Source organism: Callorhinus ursinus, unplaced genomic scaffold (assembly GCF_003265705.2).
Source record: "Callorhinus ursinus isolate GAN/ISIS: 27379988/994484 unplaced genomic scaffold, GSC_fseal_2.0 scaffold1, whole genome shotgun sequence".
Taxonomy (NCBI): domain Eukaryota; kingdom Metazoa; phylum Chordata; class Mammalia; order Carnivora; family Otariidae; genus Callorhinus; species Callorhinus ursinus.
Genome location: NW_027397063.1, coordinates 38,600,632 through 38,623,892, shown reverse-complemented (window position 1 = coordinate 38,623,892; position 23,261 = coordinate 38,600,632). Strand labels below are relative to the sequence as shown.

Below are 23,261 nucleotides of genomic sequence, written 5' to 3'. Positions count from 1 at the left end.
TCAAGAACAAATTACTATTCTTCATTATTAGTGAGTTGACTGCTTTTCTCCTTCTCTTAAAAAAAAAAAAAGCTATCCCTTTTCTGTTCTTTGCCTTTTAATGGTGTTCTTACCTGAATTCACTGATATCAGGCTTCAGAAAATTAGTTTTATAGAAAGAGAAGTTAACTAAAAATTAACTAAAGGCCCATAACATAAGAAACATTAAAACACCTAACAATCCCTTCAGGGTAACAAGGAGGGGGTCAATGAGTAAGGATCTCAGTGAAGAAGGAGGACATCTCTCATAGTGACAGGCATAAGCAACACAATTCTTGTTATATAAAACTTTTCTCTGATTATAAGAATAATACATATGTATTATAAAAATTTTAGGAAATATAAATGCCAGGGCCACTAATTTTAGCTTCTAAGAAGGGTAATGAGAGGACTAAGGAGAACAATGGACAATTATTACTATTTTTTTAGGCCAACCTATCAACTATGGCCCTAATCCAGGTTTTCTCAGACTGCCAATGAGGAAGGAAATGTGCTCTGGGGGTAAGGGGGGCATCCTGTAATTACTGAATGCCCCTGTGCCAAGGACTGGCAGATCCTCCCACAGAATATAAGTTTATGTAATCTGTTCTGCTCAGTCCAGACACAATGGCAGAGGGGCCAGCCTGGTCACTGGAGGACGGGGACAGGAATTCCTTTCCCCTGATAGAAATCAGTGCCTGGATAACGATTCAATCACTACGCATCGTTCAAGAACTGGGAAGAAATGCCTCTAGTAGGGGGCTGCTCTCAGAACTAGCTGTACTCTTATCAGTAAGATTGGTGGCCTTGTGGCAGGGCGGCGGGTGGGGTGGACATGTGGGCACAGAATAGGGCCCAATAAAACTCACTTCTCAGGCTCGGGGAAAGGAACGTAGAATTATCAGTCGTAGAAGAAGAGATTGGCAGGTGAAAAGAATTACATTTTCCCCTTGGGTTCTCAACCACTTGAATGGTATCAACAATTTCTCTCATGATGATTCTCAAAGCAAGATCTCCCAAGTTTTCAATGCCTACCAAACAGTTCCACATGGAAGGTCCACCTACACTTCAAACTTAGAATGTGCCCACACCCCACTGCACTGCTCCTTTTGGGTTGCTCTTTGTCTTACTTCTGATGATGGTCCACTACCTTCCTTGTTCCAAGGTTCAACATCTGGGAGCCATTCTCCACTTTTCTGCTTACTCCCCAGATCTAGTCAGCCACACTGCCCTGGTATTTCTTTCTCTGCCCTCCCCCTTTTATTTGGCTACGACTCCCCAAATCCAGACCTCAGTACGGATGGTAGTGTAAGGTAGTTAATCTATTGCATTCAACCCCTCACATTTCTAATCCAATCTTCACTCATGTTGCTAGTGATCTTTCTACAACACCTTCCTAATCATGGCAATTCTCCAGTCCTCTCCACCCCACCACCACCAAAAATAGCACTTACTTCACACTTACATTACTGAGTATCCAAATTCCAAACTTTCTATCAGGCCTCGATCTCTTGCCTCAACTCCCTTTGAAACTGGACAATCCCTGTATCCTAACCAGAACACAGTACTGACCATCCTCCCACATACCATTGAGCTTTCTTGCCTTGCACCTTGCTCATGCTGTTCCTAGAGCTAGAATAAGCTTCTCACTTTGTTCCTCCTTTTGAAATCTTACTCCTATCTCAAATGCCCATCTTCCTCCGAGTTTCCAAAATACTTCTGTTTGTACCTCTATTATAGGACTTTATTTTACCTCTTTTTTATAATCTCTCGTATACTATACTACAATCTCTTGAGAGCAAGAATCCACTATCATTTATTTATTTTTTGAAACTCTTAATATCAACATTTCTCAAATGCAGTCACTGATCACCTTTATAAAAATCACTCAGGACTCCACAGATTTCCACATGCCTAGACCTATGAAAACCAATGCAGGAACTCCGCATTTAAACAATCTGCCTGGTTCATTCTTGGGCTTATAAAGTTTAAGAACCACTGCACTACATTACCCAGAACTTAAATACCGCTGGTAGTAGGTGTTCAACAAAGGCTAACAACATACCTGGTGGCCATAGCTGGCTTGCATTTGTTCTTTTCATAGACTGAATGTCAGGGCCAAAGGACTTCATTTCATTTTTCAATTAAAAGATAGGAAAAGAGAAAAAAGTAGAAAATAGTATGTTTTCAGGTACTCTAAAAAAAGAAAGACAATGACCAGACCAAGTAGGATAAAGAAGGAAAAGGTTGTGTGGAGAGATCCTTTTCTGGGTCAGAATTGCTTAGAAACTTGGCCCAGTAAACACAGTACTGCTTGGTCAGCTCCTCAACTCCCATGCTCACTAACATGTCTCCGATAATTAATAGGAGAAGGTAGAGCAGAAAAACAAGGAAGATGAAATAACCAAAGAAAATAAGTTATGCCTATAATCAAGAAATACGCATCTTAAGCACAAATATAAGGAAAAAGACGAAGTTCATTTCGTTCACATTAGTAACAACAAACACTTATCTGGAACTTTGATGGGCCAGGGTCTTTCCTACTCCCCAAAGAACATTAAAGTAATACTCTAATACCCAGATAAGTATTACAGATGAGGAAACTGAAGCCTGAATAGCTAAATGGCTTGCCTGAGGACACACAGCTAGTTGGTGCCAGAACCAGAATGCAGACCCAAGTCTATTTGGCATTACAGCTTCTGCTCTAACTGCTAACCCAAGGCTGTTGTAAAATGTAAGCCTGTGAACAACTGAAAAAACTTAAATGGGTGCAAATGAAGAAATGAGAAAGAAGGGGTGGGATGATCACCAAAAAAGAAAAAACAAAACAAAACAAAAAAAACCCTGAGGTAAAAAATTTGACAGATGAATAAAAAGAAAGGGGATGGGGCGCCTGGCTAGCTCAGTCGGTAGAGCATGCGACTCTTGATCTCAAGGTTGTGTTTGAGCCCCACATTGGCTGTAGAAATTATTTAAAAATAAAATCTTAGGGTGCCTGGGTGGCTCAGTTAGTTAAGCGACTGCCTTCGGCTCAGGTCATGATCCTGGAGTCCTGGGATCGAGTCCCGCATCGGGCTCCCTGCTCAGCAGGGAGTCTGCTTCTCCCTCTGACCTTCCTCCCTCTCATGCTCTCTCTCTACCAGTTTCTCTCTCTCTCAATAAATAAATAAAAATCTTTAAAAAAATAAAATAAAATCTTAAAAAAAAAAAGGAAAAGAAAGGAGACAAACAAGGAAGACAACACTTCAAGGTTAGTATATTTTACCTTAGCATACTATTTCTATATGTGATGCTATGTGTCTGGGTACAAAATGGAAGTAACTGGGTTAGGAAGGATTTTTGAAAACTGTGTTTCAATGTTTATTCTTGGATTGTCCTCACTGCCCATGTTAGTGTAATTACCACAGAGAGACTGGGATATAACTAGGTACAACCACAAAGCATATTACATTATAAAATAAAGGCATCAACCTCCTCAGAAACTAGACAACTCTTCAGTAGAAATCATAGCACTGCAACTCTATTTAAAACCAAACATTTTCTCACAGGAGGTTAACAGGAATGAACGAATCCAACTATAGGGTTTCCTTTTGAAGGATCTCTTACCATATAAAACTGTAAAATCTATAGTGATAAAGTTTTATTGTATAATGAGGAAGTTCTGAGAAAATCATGAGAAAAAAACCCAAAGCAGCTTATGAAACTCTAGGCTATCTGCCAGATTCATTATCTGTCATTTCCAATTTTTTTCTTTATACAAACTAGTAGTGATTTACCAAACAATACAAAAGACAAAAGAAATGAAGGCAATAATATTTCAAAGATTTTTTTTCCAGTTTATTATTTCATCCTTTTCATCACATCTATCATAATCACTTATATACTTTCCCATTAAAAAGAGATAAAAATACAAAATACTGTTATTCTGATAACACAGCTGGGTCCCTGAGGGAGTCAGGCAGCACTGAATCTGCCCCCACCCTGCGTCACTAACCCCAATAACCACAAATCAAAATGATAAGAGGTCTTTGGGAGCCTTGAGTCTTTCAACCTCTAGAGCTAAAGGTGTACTGAGGGCCTGTGCAGTCCTTGGAGTCAGGAACACTCCTGAGGGAACACTGTTTTCTTAGATAATATGTTGCCAATACATCTCCAAAAAGTTCAAAGCACTTACAAAATTAATTTCATTTACAGAAAAGGGAACATCCTGACTCCAGCTGTCTAACTAGGATCTAACAGCTTCCCCATAAATGCTGATTTTGTTCTGGTATGCTTTCAGATGTTTACCCTCCATGATAATACGAAAGAGCACAAGCATCAAGTAGAAATTGGGCTACATAATTAACACGTCAAATAAAACTGAACACATTTTCACCTTTCTGCACTTCTTTTGGTCACAAAGGCTCAATATCATTTACTGACTTGTTGTAACCTGGGAGTCTTGTAGATTGCTTGGTTTCTTTTTAGAAACTGTGGACCAAGTAAGCCAACATTTCAAGAATTTAGTGAATACATTCCACACATGTACTCCGTTTCTTTCTCCTGCTCCTTAGAAAAAACCAATGCCTCTGCCTCACTGAATTTGGCATCCTCAGACCTGTAATCCATTCCAAATCCTAATTTCCATGTTGAACTGAGTTAAACATTTAAAAAAAAAAATTCTTTTCTTCTATGAATGAGCTTTCCAACTAGCTTAATCTCCTCCAAGACATCTGCTTTCTGATGGAACCCAGGAGCCTCCAACTCTGAGTAGAACATTTACTGTGTGGTCTTAAAACAGACATATGCATAGATTCCGCCTGCAACATGCACTCCAAATTTGGACAAAACTTTCTTGGAGCTATTTGACATAATGTTCTATAAAAATGATTCAGGAGATGACACATTTTAAAGCTCCATATCTCATTTACTGAAATATGTCCAAGTATAAAATTCATACAGGAAAAAATTTAAAAAACACATAGAATCATTTTTAAAAAGGCGAATGACATTTAGGACCATTCTAATAAAATGACTAGCCTTTGCTGCCATCTAGAGGTAAAAACTATGTAGTGCAATCAGTTAAGACAAAATTGGCTTGCACCATCAATGGTCTACAAACAATGGGAGCCCAGTAACTTTCAGGCAACTGACCCCACCAATGACCATCATCCCAAGCCACATTGTCTTCACCAAAGCATAACAATATAGTGTAAAACAAACAAGCCCCACCAATATTGTATTCCTATACCAATTGGTTTATCACAGGGATTTCAGTTCTGAATAACCTGCGGTGCTCATTAAAAATTCACATGCCCATATTCCACACTCCTAGACAATCGGAGTCAGTAGGTTCTCAGAAGGGATGTGGACATCTGCAGCGTTTTAAAAGCCCCACAGGTTGATAAAAACCATTGAACCTCCCACACCCAGGCAGGCCAGAGTTCCAGGTGAAAGAAAACTTAAAGCTTATTCTTTCTTTTCTTTTTAAAGATTTTTTTTAAAAGATTTATTTATTTTAGAGAGATAAGAGAGAAAGAGAAAAGCGTGCAAGTGCGGGGGGGGGGCGGGGTAGAGGGAGAGGGAGAGAGAAACCCAGTGGACTCTGCGCTGAGCCCATAGCCCCACATGGGGCTGGATCTCACAATCCTGAGATCACGACCTGAGCAGAAACCAAGATTTGGATGCTTAATCGATGGTGCCACCCAGGTGCCCCTTTAAGATTTTATTTTTAAGTAATTTTTAAGTAAACCCAATGCAGGACTTGAACTTACAACCCCGAATGGGTTGTAAGTTCGGACTCAAGAGTCCGATGCTCCACCAACTGAGCCAGCCAGGGATGCCACAACTTAAAACTTACTTCTAAAGGAGGTTCAACTATGGCAGTGTTTCTCAAAGTGTGGCAGGCTGACCACTTGCATCAGATGAAACACCATGAGAGTTTATTAAAATTGAGGATGTCTGGGCACATCCATAGACAAATGAATTATAATTTCTAGGGGGAAGGCCCAGGGATCTATAATTTAAATAGGATTCCAACAGATTTTTGTACAATAGGAGAACCAATCTAAATCTTGACAAAGTTAAAGGACATTGCGGAAACCCATCTTCGAAAGGCTATTATTTGCTATGGTGACAAGATCAGATAACTTGAATTAGTCAATCACTGATTTCAGTTGCAGCTGCTACTGCTCATGTTTGGGAAAATATGGTTGATATGCACATAAATGTTCTGATTTCTGAAGTGTTTTCTTCTTTTTTTAATCTCTTAATATAACTTAGTGTTGCTTTTTGTAATTGTATACTTATTGTAGAAAATGAAGAAAATATAGAAAATAGAAGAAAAATAAAAAACACCTATAACTTCACTAACCAGTTACCCACTCACAGCACTGGTATATTTTCTCCTAGTATTTTCTCTTCAAACATACATAGTTAAAGCACATATATAGATTTTAATCCTGCTTTTAACATTTCTGAATAAGCATCTTCCTGTATCTTCAAAAGCATCATTTCAAGACAGTATAATACTTACATGTGATTATAGTGTAATATATAGTGTAAACATTTGTTATAAATAATGCAAAAGTGAATAGCCTTGCCTACATCTCTAATTATTTCCTGGAAAAGATTCCTAGCAATAAAATGAATGAGTCACAAAGTGTGAGTTTTAGGTATCTTGAGACACTCTACCAAACCACTATTGTAATCATCACCATGGTCGCCCATCTCATCAAACCCTTACTGGGCACTGAGTTTTACTATATTTTTTTTTAAAAAGATTAAGCTAAGTGAAATAAGTCAAGCAGAGAAAGTCAATTATCATATGGTTTCACTTATTTGTGGAACATAAGGAACAGCATGGTGGACATTAAGGGAAGGAAGGGAAAAATGAAGGGGGGGAAGTGGAGGGGGAGATGAACCATGAGAGACTGTGGACTCCAGGAAACAAACTGAGGGTTCTAGAGGGAAGAGGGGTGGGAGGGATGGGTTAGCCTGGTGATGGGTATTAAGGAGGGCACGTATTGCATGGAGCACTAGGTGTTATACGTAAACAATGAATCATGAAACACTACACCAAAAACTAATGATGTACTATATGGTGACTAACATAACATAATTAAAAAAAAGGTTCTGCCTATTTGAGAGGTAATAATGTTGAATGAGCATTTCAGCACTGAAGATGAGACCATGAGGACAGGTTGAAAGGTAGGAATACCATCTAGATAAGGAGGAGACTGATATCAGAGTATCAACATCTCACTTGCTATGTTTAGGATTAAGTATTAAAAAAAATGTCAATAATACTAAAGTCCAAAAACTCTTCTAGCAATCCTCATATTTTTAGCTAAGTCTATATACTGTTTATTTGAAAATCTAAATATGGTTGCTTTAAAAGTTAAAGGGCATTTTAAGTAACTAAATGTTTACATAAAGAGACTTAACTGCACTTTATCAGTACAATAAAAACCTGGAAACAAATTTCTGTAGAATGAAAATTTAAGAAGGGTTCCCATAAAAACAGTATTAGTAATCTATGATGAAAACTGCAATGCATTTTCAAAAGATTTATATTTTTGAGCTCACAGGAAAGAAAGGATGATGCAACCAAAGAGGGAGAAAATAATCATCACCAGCAACTGTGGATTATAATGAGAGAACTACAGTTAGCTGAGAACTTTTTCCCATCTCTTTACCAACAAGTATTCTTATCCAAGAGTATTTTTCCTTAATAAATGAAAAGTGTGTATTTTTTAGGTGAATGTGAACTCAATCACACTCTTTCACACTCTACAACCCACTCTCCCAGTCCAGATCATTCAACCTATCTGTGACTCCTCTCTCACTCTTCAAATATTAACAGGGAACAAATATTAATACAATTCTACCTCTATAATGTGTCTTCCCCCAGCCTTTTCCCTTCCTATTCCCCTCCATCCCCTCCAGCATGTACAGTCTATAGAATCAGGTACAATTTTCCCCATCTAGGCCCAGTCTACAGTCCCATTTCACCTGTCAAATACAACCTAATTTGAAGTCACTCCATTTTTCAACTGTGTCTGATTTCCTATCTCAGGGACACTGCCAAAAATATTCCCTCATCCTGCTGCCAAAAGTATTCCTTTACTCTAGAATGCCCTCCCATTCCTGCTATTAAAAATCCTAAGTCTTTAGAGGTCCAAGTCAAATGCTACTTTCTTCATGAAGCTCTTAGACCCCTCAGTTGAAATTAACCTTTCTTTGACAACCTCATGATGCTTTGAGATTAATTTGAGACACTCCTCTTGCTTCCCACTATACTATGATTGCCGGAAAGCAATTTATCTCTGTGTTTAGTGCTATCTACTGTTGAGGGCCTTGCACACCACAAACTCAACACATGTTAGCAGAATTGCTTTACTTAATTTTTTTTCTTCAACTTGAAAGTCTTTATATCTGATGTATCCCCAGAACCTAGTGCTTCCAAAGAAGCCAAATCCTCCAAGCTGAACAATGTTTGCTTCTCCAGCAACTGTACCATTAACTACCTTTTGTTCTTCTGTTTAATTCAAGATCAAGGAGGTATGCAAGCAGAGAATCCCAACACGGATCCCTAAACCAAAATCTACAGGCAACACTAAGCTTTTCCCTAAAGCTCCCACAGGGCCTATGGATAAGCCCAGTCACTACACTGGCTGTGGGAAGCTACACATCATAAAGACTGTCACCTCTAACACTTTTCTCCACATGGGAGGGAAAAGGTAAGTCATGCCAATGCACTATCTGGATACATCCACCTACAGAAACATCTGGAAAGCTAAAATTACCAGTATGAAGACCAAAGAGGAAAGGTCATGTCTCTAAGAAATGGCAAAGCAGCAAAATGACAAATAGTTCATTCACAGGTTGCTGGACCTGGTGAATAGCATCCTGAAAGAGCAACACATCTACATTTATTTTACCTATATGTGTGTATAGGCATATACATACAAACAGGCCAAATCCTTCCAATTCCTCATTCTACTTACAATCCAGCCCAAAGCTGGACCATCTATCATTAGCATGGGATAGGACTGAATTCATGAGAACAGCTCAAAAGTTTTCTGGTGAACTCGGAAGTAACCCTTTCATTTCACAGAACTTTATTGAATCATATTTTGCTAAGAAGATATGCTAGCAAGAATTCCTAATCTCCTTCCAGAAAATCAGATTATTTCCATTAAAATGGCAGGACAACTTAAATCATAACTTAAGGTCTAAAACTATGATTTCTTTACACCAGGATAAGAAAAAAAAAAGTGGTAATTCTTAGTACATGGAAGAAAGAACAACAAAAATGAGTGATGGGTGAACACATCCTTTGTGTGACGGACCTGATAATCACTGGTGTAATATGCACACTTGACTGCTGGCACTTAGTCTTCTGTCTCACTTCTTCTAGTAAGTTACCCCTCCTATATATGCCAGGCCATGGAATCATATTGCTAGGCTTATTATGAAAACCATTTTAGATGGGTATTTTTGCTTTCTAAAGTCATCAGGACATTTAAGAGTCAAAGGTCATTAATCCTGAGATCTTCTAGGGAGATAAGAATCACTGTCCCAGGTGTTTAAAAAAAAAAAAAAGACAAAAATTTATTGTCTCATCAGACATTCTTTAATTACATCACTTCAATGAATCAGTGTTACAGAAAAACACAGTTGATTCAGCAAAAGACTCAAATTCCAATCCTAGCTTTTTACTCATTTGACAATGAGCTTGGCATTCATTCCGAGCCTTGAGTTTCTCATATATAAAACAGGAGAACTGAATAATTCTTCAGATTCCTTCCAGTTCTGATAACCCATGACTGAATTCAACCAGTCATCTACAAGGTGGGACTCAGGCCTCTGGCAGTAGTTAGCTAAAGTAATTCTTTTCATCACACTTAAAACTCTCTCATTGAGTTAAGAGAAAGGTATGTTTGTAATTCAGTGTGGACAGAGCAACACAATGTTATAAGACAAGGCATTTCTGACATGAGACACAGTTATATTATACAAAGCTTCAGTGAGAAAGAAAAAAATTCTGTGAAGAGCATGATGCAAGGTTCTCTGTGATCCTGCACCAAGAACAGGAGACATGATCCGGGAAGAAATCCTGGAAGGACAGTGCTTTAGCCAGCTATCCTGGGATGGAGCCAGCAAAGGAGGAGCAAAGGAACTGCCATTCTCCACACTCATCCAGCCAAGCCTGCTTCAATTGCTCATGTCACTGTACAAATACCCCTGAACTCACTCCAATTTCAAGGAGGAGGAAAAGGAGCTGGAATTCTGGGTAGCAATGAACAATGCAGCCAGAGAGGGATGACGTGCAGAAGTCCCAACAGGGAAGTGGCAGAGGAAGAAGACAGGGGAGGTCATGTGAATTAAAAGCCTGAAATGGAAAAGTCTAAGTTGAAAAGCAGTAGGAGAAGTAGCGGGAGGAAGTGAACTACAAAAAAAGGTGACGAAGTTCTAACACAAACATACAAGAGAAACAGTTCAGAAGGAAGTGCAGGGTAGTAACAGGTGAATGGTACAGTGGGAACATGTGTAGGGTGCTTAGTGTTGTGCCTGCAATATGCAGGTAATGTTAAATGAACAGAGAATGAGTGAATGATGGAGAGAAGGACCATTCAGTCAAGACGTTTAAGTGAGAAAATTGCTAAGAGATGGCAGTGGTATTTGATAGAGTGAGGAAAAGCAGTTATGCCAGGTGACTGACATTCAAGACTGATAATTATGCTAATGGAAAGAAAAAACACTGGACCTCCCAAAGTGGAAACCAAACAGACTGAAAAGAAGCATAAAACAGGAAAAATAAGCATGAAATACTTCCAGAAAAACAAAAGACACGGGGAACATTTTTACCTTGAAGAGCACAAAATATATTGTATGTTGGACATTTTTTAATTGTTTTCTCCTAGGTTAGGAGACTTCTTAAAGTACATTTTCATGCCAAGCTGGCATAAGTTCAGGAGAAAGCAAAAAAAGAAGGACAAGGTACAAGATACAAAGTACTAAAAAAGAGTCGGAAAATAGCAACTTCTATGGCAAGCAGCAGAAACCCATATTTAAATGGTAACAGTTCTAATCCCAATAAGACAAAAATCTTTAAAATAACAAAGTCTATTTTAACGAGAGGATTACCAACCAAAAACCATGCTTATTTTAAAGCAATATGTAACACAATAAAAATGCATAAGTAGCTTAGAACTGGGAATACTATTTGGAGTTTAACACAATGGTGTTTGATCTATAACACAACTGAAACATAAAGAATCCCGTTTCCTGAGAATAACCCTATTTCTGCAGAAATGTGGCCCCTCTGAAAAACAGTAAAAATAAAAGAAGCTATCCTAATTCTGGAGTTACTTTACTAAGTTTTTAAAAGAAAGCAGATAAAAATCCAAGTGAATAAAAACAAATCCAATTTGTAACAAGAATTTTAATAACCTGATATTTTTCTGCTGGAGAGTTTCTTCAACCCCTCATTTATTTAGCTTCAGTGATTTCTGAACTAATCTCCTTTTAACTACTTGAATAAAGTATCTGATTTTTAACAGAAATGTGACTGATCTAATATATGACTGATAATGATGGACTAAGTAATGGCGTATTTGATGTAAAATGCAATTCTCTCTGGGATATGTTTCAAATCCCTGTTCTAGGGGACATGTGACATACAACTCAGGTTCTGACACTGAATCTGGGGCAGGGGTATGCAAACTGCAGCCCACAGATCAAATTCAGTCCACTGTTTGTTTCTGTATATCCTGCAAGTTAAGAACAGTATTTACATTTTTAAATAGTAGAAAAAAAATCAGATGATGAATATTTTACAAAATGTGAAAATTACATGAAATTCAATTTTCATTGTCCATAGATAAAGTTTTATTGGAACATAACCACACTCATTTGTTTACATATTTATTATGGATGCTTGCTTTTATGCCACAATGGCAGAGTTGACTAGTGACAGTGACTAGACAGCAAAGCCTAAAATATTTACTACCTGGCTTTTTACAAAGAAAGTTTCTGATCTCTGGCCTAGTGTGAATTAGACTAGCAAGAACTCAGAAACAAGAGCTTAAGAGCTTAATCAACTAATTAAAAAAAAAACTAGTAATTTAAGAACTAAGAATTTTTTGAAAGCCGATGAAAACAGGGAAACTATCTTTCAAGCTGTTTGTGACACATTTAGTAAAATGTATAATTCTATGAATGCACTAAAGTGTTCAACTAAAGAACATCAGGTAAGAACAGGTCAAAGGATTTGTGCCACAAAACAATGTTGCTGTTGAATCTGAGAGGGGAAACGGAAGTATTTCTAGGCCTTCCAAACTCCTGGTATTTTTCAAGAGATTCATAGACATTTAGCAAAATGACCACAGAACTACTGTGCATGTAGTTGGAGAAAGATGTATAGATCTGTACCTTTAAACACAATTGTTGTCAAGAACCACTTGTTTAGTCACTTGTAAGAATTACTGAAATTGTATACAATAAAGTAAAAGTGGCCCATGCCGTTTCTCTGTGGGTCTGTCGCAGTCTGCAAGCTCCGAGTACCGACCGCTGGCGCGGCAGGCCCTCCCCTCCAGCTCTCCCCTTTAAGATTTTTCCTGCCCCTGTTTTCCGCCCTCGAACATCTGTTAAAGTCACATTACTTGCATTTTGGTTGAACCACATTGATGTATAAATTCCACAATGTAAGCGTATGTTTTATCCTCTAATTCCACCCCAGTGTCTAAAATAGGGCCAAGCATGAGAGTTCAATAAATCATTTTGAAGTTGATTCTCTGTTGTTTGTTATCAAAATGCACTACAAATATTCCAAGCCTGAATTCTATATGCAGAGGCAATGTTTTACTACTACTTTACGTCTACTAGGCATGCTGCCTTATAGGTAAAATTAATACTGTAAAGGCCTAACTTTGATGTGAGAAGAGGGGAAGAAACCAAACACTTGAATTATTCAGGTTTAAAAGATCCAAGGTATTCCTCTACTTCATCATTTCTAGGAGGTATTCAGTATAGATAAAGCAACGTGATTTGAAGGAAATGTTACGAAATGATAATACAACAACAACACAAATTTTAAATGCTCATTTCAGCAATCTCAAACAAAATGAACAATCACATTGATTCTAGGTAACAAAAGCTGTCACCATTAGGAAATATCAGCTCATCATAAAGCAAAAGTCTGTTTTCCCCTTTCAAAAGAAAATTTATAAAACTAAATTCAAATATGGTTAGAATAAGGTTAGTAGACACAGTTATACAACAAGGATTTTCTATGTATTTTCAGAAAGAGAGATGCAGCACCTGTCAAATCTGTCAAAAGCCTAAGCAAGATTTTGACAATTCTTCCAGTGAACTAAATTTTAGATGTGGAACTCCTATGTTGAGGTCTTCAAGATGTGGCTATGAAACATTAACAATCAATTACTTAATGAACAAATTCTTAATGAGTGCCTTCCAAGGACCCAGATACTACTCTGCGCACTGAGTATACAGCAAAGAACTAGATAAACAAATCCCTGCTCACATGGAGCTGACATTCTAGTGTGGGGGATGCTACCAGAATGTAATAATTTAACAAGGAAATGTAATCTATTAGCAAATGTAATAATTTAACAAGGCAAATAATAGTTGGTGATAAGTGCTCTGCTGAGAATTACCATAATATGATACTGTAATAGAGCAACTAGATGGCTACTTGAGACTGGCTGACCAGGAAATGCTTCTCTTTTGGTGATGTCTGAACTGTGGTCTTAATGTTCTAAGAAAAGGCTAGCCATTTGAAATACAGGAGAGCCCAGAAAGAAAAAGGAACACCTATTGCAAAGGGCTAAGACAGAATGAACTTGGCCTACTGAGGCACAAAATAAAGGCTAGTGTGAGTGGAAAAGCATAAATTACAGGGGAGTAAGTAGTAGAATATGTGGCAGATATCAGTCCTGATAAGTAACCTGGGTTGTATTATACGTGTCAGACGGAAGCCACTGGAGGGTTTAGGCAGAAATGAGATCTGATCACTCAGGCTGCTAATCGAAGAACAGTCCAAATAGGGATAAGACAGAAACTGGGAGCTCTGTTAGGAGTTTACTGCAGTGGTTAAGGCAACTGAGGATGATAACATGTACTTTGATGGAGTTAACAGAGGAGAAAAATGGAAAAAAAGTATTCAGGATGACTTAGAGCTGAAGACAAGACTTAATAGATCAAACAGAAGGGCCTTTGTTTGGGTAAGTGTTGGCTTTCATTTGCATTGACATTCCTAGTCAATAAGCGGACTTCAAGAAGACAGGTGTGTGAGTCTTGAGCTCTAGGATCAAGTTTGACTTCCTGGCGAAGACTGTTCTCAAAGCCCAATGATACCTGCTTATTTGTATCTCTGAGTAATCAGTGTTCTCTAGAAGAGTAAACTTTAGGAGAGTTAAGAGTTAATAGACACAATTTGACAACAATGATGTATATAAACAAAAGGGTATATAAACTATGAGCCTCTTTTAATTGATAAAGGATTGTTATTTTAGAGATGAGATTCTTACCATTGATAATCAGAACAATTATCTTTGAGAAATTTACGTGCACAGACTGGTTTCAGATTGCCTGCCTATGAATCACAGCCTCCCCACTTACCTACTAAATAACATTGGGCAAATCACTTAACCACTTGGTACTGCCTCAATTTCCTCATCTGTAAAATGGGGATAATAGTAACTACGTCACAGTGTACTTGTGAAAATTAAATGAGCTAGTACACATAAAGCAATCAAAATAGTATCTGGCACATAACCACCACTCAACAAATGCAAGTTAGTATTATTATCTACTGTCTCTCTATACTGTACATAGAAGTGTGTTCACACTTCATTTTTCTAGTTAGATGCTTGGTAAGAGATGAAATCAAAGATTCAGAATAAGCTAGGGAAGCATATGAAAAACCCTCCTCAAAAAAAAAAGGCTGAGAATTTGGCATATTGCTAAAACATCCTCTTTAAAAGTAAGCTGTAGGGGTGCCTGGGTGGCTCAGTCGGTTGAGTGTCTGACTCTTGATTTCGGATCAGGTCATGATCTCAGAGTCATGAGAGCAAGACTTGCCAGGATCCGCGTTCATGGGGACTCTGCTTGAAATTCTCTCTCTCTCCCTTGCTCACTCTCTCTCTAAATAAATAAATATTTTTTTTAAAAAAAGTAAGCTATACATGTGCCAGTCATTCCTAAATCTCTTATCTCTAGCCTTGACCCAACCCTGAAGCTCCAGATTCATATGCCCTGCTACCTGCTGGACACTTGACTTGGTAACTTAATAGGCATATTATTGGAATAAAAAGGGAAAACAATCAATATTCTCTTCAGTAAGTGAATGATCATGTGACCAACTCAAACTGCAAAAACTCATGGCTCTGCTCTATAAGTAACAAAATCCCTGCTGGGAATGACATTCTCAGTTTTCAAGCAACATACTGAGAAAGTGCCCAGTTTGGTCAACTACATGAAACCTCAGGCATTGTATCTATTCACTTTAGCATTAAGGTTTTGCAATTACGATTCTAATGCATGTATTGTTTACTATAAGTCACTTCAAATAATTTCTTAAGGTAAGCAGGGAATAAGGAAATAAGTAAAATGAAATGTCAGATGGCATTAAATGACTCCTAGGCTCTGTTACCTGAGCACACTGGCTGCACACTCTTCAGCAGACACAACTCTCAGTTGTCTTATCCTGGACCATGACTCCAATCACCAACAGTGACGCCAATAGGTTGACATCCCAGGTAGACTAGAACAGTCCCAGAAAAACTCTAACAGTATGGCCTTTCATTCTTAAAAGTATTTAATTGGGTGAGAAATTATATGTCTATCTACATACATGATCACCAAGAACTCCGTAGCATCTAGCATGCATGCATGCATTTATTCAGCTAATATCTCCCAAACACCAGGTGCCAGGTCCCATGTTGGGCTCCAGTACAATGCAGGATTCTAGTACAAGAGTGTAAGTCCTGAATAGCCATAAGACGTATGCAAAAAAGGGTCATATGTAGATCAAGAGCTTTAGTAAGAGTCTCTGAGTTACTTACCACATCTAAGACATGAGACAAGCAAAAACTACATTTCCTTAGACAATAAGTAGATAACTGGATATGTTAGACAGATGTTTTACATAGTGTGTACCAGTGTTTGGGAATCTGTATGTTTGTATAATTTGCTTTTAGAAAACACGCATAAGAATTCATGACCATGAATGTTGAGCCTTTGTTGTAGATGTAGATTGTTGAATAAATGGCTAAATGCTTTTTGCTACCATAAGTATGAATGGAAAGCAGATGGTAAGGAAAGATGTTTACTTTTATAAGCAAGTAGCATAGTACACAACAGAAATAAAGGCATCATTACAACTATTTCCTTTCTCTGACTTAAGGCACTATTTTTCCTATGACCCTCAAAACAAAATACAGTTCACACATTTTAGGCTGATCTTTCCCCCATTAACATAGGTAGAATCAGGAAATCTGAATTGGTTCAGTCGCGATTTCTTCTGAATTGGAAATACCATACAGATTATTTAGGCAAATCACCGACAAATAATCAAGCATATCTCAAGGAAGCTTATATGCTCACTATACTTAAAAGCAGTTAACAAAGCAAATGCCCCTGATACATTTAAAGTCAGCAATTTTCAAATGTTAATCCTAGACCTCGAAGGAATCTAAGAAGGAGGGTGACTCTAATATACTATCTTGGATGGGAATCCTGGTAACTTACATGAAGGAGGCTATAGATCCAATGTTTAGAACTGTTGGTTAGTTAAAACCCTTAAAAAGATGATCTCTAAGGACCCCTCATTTTACAGATCATGATACTGAGGCCCAGTAAAGCCACACTGTAATACTGGATGAAGTATGACTTTGAAACTCAGGCACACTTGTGTAACCTCTTCCCAGATCTCTTCCTTGCTGTGTGTTTCTAAGAACATTACTGAACTTTTCTGTTTCTCATCTATAAAAATGAAAGTAATACTTATCTTTTAAACATGTTATGAAGATTAAATGAATTTGTGTTTATGAAAATATCTGACACATAATAGACACTCAATACACATTAATTTCTTTCCTTCTAAAGGGCGACTAACTTGAGAGACATATGGCTGGTAACAGGCAAAAGGCAGGGCTAGAATCAAGAAATAGGATCCCCTTTACCATTCCAAAGGAATTCAATTATTTCTTAAATGACTTCTATACTTAAATCACACCATAAAAAAATAAATAAATAAAATAAAATAATAGCTTTAAACACCTGAGTTGAGGGGGGCGGGAAAGGGTTATTAAAGTAAATGTGGAACGCTACAGCCTGCAAGAGATATTTCCTTGAAACAAAGTAGCAACAGAGTCAGGAAGTTTAATGGCGGAAGTATTACACTGGCTACCTTTTTAAAAATGACATCTACTCAGTTTGTACTGGAAGGCTACTCCTTCAGGAAACAATGCTGTAGCTTTTTGCAGCTTTAATGGATACTTCACAACACATATTTCAAAATTAATGTTTGCAGCAAGTATGTATCAAGTGTCAATCATGTGCAGTGCCTGGTGGACTATATGATATGGATCAGACTTTGGTTTTGTCCTAAAATAATCTTAGAATCTGGTAGACTTTGAAGAACGATTACAACATATAGCTGTATATTAAGCTTCATGGAACTTGAAAGGTTCAAAGTCAGCCTGTGGTGAGGAGTTACTTAAGGCTATCTACTTATGGATAAAATAGCCACTGTATTGGCAGTGGGTACACGTAGCATATTAAGTTGTTTGAATTGTGTTAACTAAATTCTAGTCTTATTTCTGACACCAACTAGCTATGTGAACCTGTCAAGTTACTTGATATCTTTAGATCTTATAAAATGGTTAAATTCAAAAGGATGATCCCTATCTAAACCTCCTTCAGGCTTTAATAGTCCAAATAACACGATGATGATGATATCAAGAAAAACCATAGCTTATATTTACCTCGCACATCTTATGTGCCAAGCACTGTGCTAAAGTGCATCATTTGTACTATGTTTATTTAATCTTCGTCACAATCTTATGAAATTGGCATTATTATCCTTAATTTACAGATGGGGAAAAGGAGCCGAAACAGTATTAGAGGGGCCAGAGTCTCGATTTGAACAGAAGCATTCTGAATCTAATCCAGGAGTTACCCTTAACCACTAAGCCCAAACTCCCTGAGTTCACGAAAAGTCTCTTATCTATTAAGAAATATGTAAAAGGAAATGTGTAAAAGGAAAAGCTTGGGAAAAGGGTCCTTCCTGACAGGCGCAGAGCTGAGTTAAAGTCACACTGCTTCCCCTAGTAATAAGGCTCTCGCACCACTTCATCCGCGATGCTCGCGCGCTCCCACAGCTGGGCACACCACCGCGGGGCCAGACGCCGTGACCGCCAGAGGCTGGCGCGGGCTGAGGCTCATCGAAGGAGTGATGGGGGGGGGGCAGGCAGAGTGCGTACCTGGGCTGCCGTCTGCTCCTGCAGGTTGGTTCTCCCACCACTCGTCTCCAAGATCGTCAGCCATCTCCAGGCGGGACTAGCTGTGAGCGGACCACCAAAGGAAAGCGGACAGGGGCAGGTATTCTCGCTTCCCCCAAGCCGGGAGGCCAGCGTTGGCAGCCCGCACGCGGTGCCTTTCCTCAGACACCGTCGCCTCCGCCCCGCGGCGATGACGTCACACCTCCGCCCCGCCTCCCCAGCCACTGCGCCCATCACGTCGCAGTTTCCATACAAGTGCTGATGAGAAGCTCTGTCCAGTAACTCAAAATAAATCCTCACAAAAGCAAAAAGGCAAGTAAAAGCAACTCCCTCCAAAGGATTATTATCTTTTTAAATAACTTCTTTCAAAGCTTTTTGTTTATTTATTTATTTATTTATTTTTTGGCCAAAAAGCTGTTGACGAAAGTGTGAAACAGGACGCTAAGACAATTTTTCTCTGTTCGGTTTCAAAGGACGTGTGCCGCGGGAGAAGACCAGAGCACGTGGGTGTGTTTTCGTTTGTGTGTCTGTGTTGGGGCGCCTGTGTGTCTAGTTTGCTTTGGGGAAACGTGCGCAAGAATTCATGACCATGAATGTTGAACTTTGCTGTAGATTGTGTACTGCTCTTTTTATATGGTATGGGTTGAGAAAAATGTTGATGGTCCGGGAGTGCTCGCCCACGAAAGGACTCTAGTGGTCCGGGGAGTTGAGAGTAGTCGGTCTCCTTTACATCCTTCTCCACTGTGTTTTCTACCGCATTTTGTGAAACGAGAAGCGAGTCAGTTGTTGCTTAACTACAGGTAAAAGACCTACAGTACTTCTTGTCTTACCTCCAACGTGAAGTGGCAGAGGTAGGATTGATAGGTTATTGGGAAGAAAAATTAAATAAGAAATACTAGTATGGAAGAGGAAGTGTCATGACCAATAAACATATGAAATGTTCTGTCTCCTACTAGCTTTCATGCAGTAAATTGACAAAATTAAGGAAGTCTGACATTACCAAATTCGAGAGAGTACATGCATCAATGGGAATTCCTTCACCTTACTGGTGTGAATGTAAATTGGTAATAACCACTGGGAAAAGCAATTTGGCACACTTTGCAACAAACCTACACACCTTATGATCCAGCAATTTCCACTCCTAACTATACACACTTGAGAAACTCTTGGATACTATAGAATATTCACAGCAGCATTGTCAGTAATAGCAAAAAGTGGAAAAACCGAAATGTGTTTCTATAGGAAAATGGATAGCTACATTATAGTATAGCCATACAGTTAAGCATGGGAAATGAATCAACACATGTAATTACGTGGATATATTTTGGAAACATAATGCTGAGTTTAAAAATGCCAGATGCCATTTTAAAAAGTTCAAATACAGGGAAAACCAAAAGTTGTTTAGATCAAAAAGTACATATGTGATTTTAAAGAAAGAGAGTGGTAAGCACAAAATTTAGGATATGGAGTAACCAGGAAATGGGATTAAGAAGCACAAAGGTAAATGTAAGTTATTGGCAAATGTCCAATTTAGGTAGAGTGGAGAGTTCGTAGATGTGCATTAAATTCTTATGCTTTATAATTTATAGATATATTACAAATATTTTGTGGTATTTAATAATATTTATTTACATAATTTAAAAGATAAGGGAAAAATCCACTTATAGGAAAAAGACATTTTCAGTAGAGTTAAATTGGGTGCTATTTAAGAACTCACTAAGAATTCCAATGACTGACCCAACATCTCAAATGACACTCAAAGCTTCCAGACAGTTCTGCTGCCTTTCCCATGTGAGTTCACTTTCCCACTGTCCCTGATCTTATCCCAGGATCAGTCTTCCTCTTATGCCCTGGATCCCAACCCCTTTTACCTTCTAACCTCTTCCACTTCAGTAAGTGGCAGCACCTCCTGGTTGCATTGTCATCTGATTCACTGGTAAGTTTGGAGGGATCTATCTTCAAAATATATCCCAAATCTAACCATTTAACCAGTCTTCTCATCACTTGCACCACTACAACCTTGGTGTAAGGTAATCATCTCTCTTCTGAGCCACTGTAATAGTCTTCTAACCTGCTTTTCTCTTGCGTTTCCTCTTGTCCCACCTCAGTCTTGCTTCCACACAGAAAGTAGTCAGAATCATTATGTCACTCTCTTAAATGCTTTAGTCATCTCTTATCACACACCCACTCCCTAAGCACCTCCTTGGGGATTAGAATTGCATCTTTCCTATTTCACCACTGTAGCCCTGTGGCCCTAGGACCACGAACAGTACCTGGCACACGTAGACACTGACAATGTATAGATTGCCTAACTGAATTTGAAATTCCTTTACTCTGATTGTTTTACTTACTAAGCAACCTGATAAGTTTGTTTCCCAAGTCAGCTTCCTTTCTGGCGACAGATATAAAAAGTCAGCAACTAAGGCCCCCAGCCAAATGCAACCTATCACCTATTTTGTCCCAGTAAGTGAGGATAGTTTTTACACTTCCAATGCATTGCTGAACAACAACAACAAAATAAAACACACCAACAACCAGAGAGGAAGGAAGGAAGGAAGGAAGGAAGGAAGGAAGGAAGGAAGGAAGGAAAAAGAAACATGCAACAGAGACTGTGTCCCTAATGTATTTATACCTGGTCCTTTACAGAAAAAAGCTTATTGACCCTAGATTATATTGACTAGCCAACCTAAGTTGTACATCCATTTAACTGTTCTATTAATCAGTGAATTGGCATCCTACTTTAGAAACTAGTCTGTTGTAAAATTCTGTACCCCAGTATTTGATCACTTCACCTAACATGGAGAAGCTCAGGTTGAAAAAGATCTTTATCTTCTTCCTCTTTCTGTATGATATCTAAATGAGTATTACGAGTTTACAAGAGGACGAATTCACTTCCCAGCAGGGTGCACTGAGAAGCCTTCATGAAGGAGGTGGTACTTGAACGACCTTGTCAATGGATATTGATTGGCATGTTTTTTTGGACATGTCATTTAACCTTGCTGGGTTTCACTTTGCTCATAAAGGGAAGAAATTAGATGATTCTTGGGTTCTCTTCCAACTCCATGCCTTAATCTTGACTATCCAACCAAGAATTCCAGATATTAGGTTCATTAGATGCAAAGGATGTGATGGAACTACTGTTTTAGGAAAGCTAAATTGGTGTCAGCATGCAGGGTAGATAATAAATTTGAGCAGAACTTTCCACCTGGCATGGGTATGTTAAGATACTGATTCCCTCAGTCTTAGAGACAGGCAGAGCCCCTGGGCCAGTTGCTTCAGGTTGAAGGTAGCCTCATCTCTTCAATCCAGTGTTGAACAAATATTGCTATTTTCTATGGGTGCCATGATGTAAAAAGGCTGGGGAAGACTGGATTAGAAGGGGTTAAAAAAAAGTTTAAAGGCTGCTTTGTGAAGGCTCACCATACAATGAAAAGAGTTTAATGAAGGCACGGGTTCTTTGTCCTTAAACCCAGTCTATATATGTACCTTAGGGAGTCCATGAACCCCTGATGATATACTTAAACTTTTGCATCATGTGGGCAATAATAATAACAGTAACAACAACAGCATGATTCAGGTACCTTTCTAAGCACTTTATGTCTTAATTCATCTAGTTGTCATAGCTCCATGAGCTACTACACTGGATCAGATATTTTCCATTTACCATTCTCTACCCTTCTGTCACCTAGGAGGCTGATGTAAATCTCCCCTAAGCTCTGATTTCAGATTTGGGTTCAGCAAATTGGAGGCATCAGTAAGAAATCAAAGGATGAGAGAAAAATAACTCCTTATGTTGTTCTCTTTTCGGGGCTGGGACTAGGGTGCCACAAGCAGGGGCCTAGGATACAGAATTTGAAGAGGCACTCTCTCAGGCTGGCTCTTGGATGAACCTGAGAACGAGTGCCTCCTAAATGTTCTGCTGGATGTACCTGCTTGCTTTACACTAGTCCTTGCCCTCATCCCACCACTGGAGGCCAAGGCTCCCTCAGACTTAAGGGTAGTAACGGCTCTCCAACGTTACCAGGCCTTGGGTTTTATACCATCTTTTGTTTTCCTAACCCTACCTCATCTGCATAAATACTCCCTTTACCAATTTTTTTTTTCAATTGTACAACTTAAAGGATTCGGTTTTTTTCCTGCTTGGACCCTAACTGATAGATTTACTGCCTTAGTTTAGGTTCCCCTAAAAGTAGAGCATGGATGCAAGTAGTTTATTTGGGATGGGATCTGGTGTGGGGGAGGGGGGCAGAAATAAAACAGGGAGAGGGAGATAAGGAAGGAAGGATGACTATTAAATTGGTTATATAACTGGCTCTTTATCCTGTTAGGGACCCTCTGAGAAACAATGTAGACTGTGCCTTGGAGTTATCCTCAGGAAGAGGATATCCACTGACTGCCATCCACCGTTGGTTAAGGGTTGTCCCCAGGGATTTGAATTTCCAGATACTCCCAGGGTATGCTGCCACTGGAGAAAGCCCAGAGGCAGAAGAGCAGAGTTACATAACTCAGCATGCTTGAGGTGGAATGCTGGCAGCTGCCCAGAACTTTCCTCCATTGCTGGACTGGTTTCAAAGTAGGCTGAGGGGCAAGAAAAGCATCTGCTTCACATTTGTACTGTTAGTCTCTCTACTCTATAGATGGTGAAACTAAAGCATGGGGAATTAAGTAACTTGCTCGAGTCACCCATCCAGTAGGTGGTTTCCCATCTGCCCATGGATTTCATAACTCTCAAAG

At 38.8% G+C, this 23,261-nt stretch overlaps 2 protein-coding genes across 4 annotated transcripts in view; one reads left to right on the top strand and one right to left on the bottom strand.

Annotated features, from left to right (window-relative positions):
* The window catches only part of FILIP1L (filamin A interacting protein 1 like), a 53,250-nt gene extending 40,466 nt beyond the window's left edge, over nt 1–12,784 (top strand). For both annotated transcript variants that reach the window (XM_025873337.2, XM_073892650.1), the window contains exon 3: nt 8,551–12,784. In XM_025873337.2, the coding sequence (XP_025729122.1) occupies nt 8,551–8,742 (192 nt within the window). In that variant the 3' untranslated portion in view covers nt 8,743–12,784. The remainder of the gene's footprint in view (nt 1–8,550) is intronic.
* CMSS1 (cms1 ribosomal small subunit homolog) overlaps nt 1–18,706 on the bottom strand; it is a 377,448-nt gene extending 358,742 nt beyond the window's left edge. For both annotated transcript variants that reach the window (XM_073892655.1, XM_025873344.2), the window contains exon 1: nt 18,510–18,706. Coding sequence is in view for 1 of the 2 variants with exons in the window: in XM_025873344.2 (XP_025729129.1) it covers nt 18,510–18,573 (64 nt within the window). In the remaining variant the exon portion in view is untranslated. The remainder of the gene's footprint in view (nt 1–18,509) is intronic.
* Between the last annotated feature and the right edge of the window lie 4,555 nt (nt 18,707–23,261).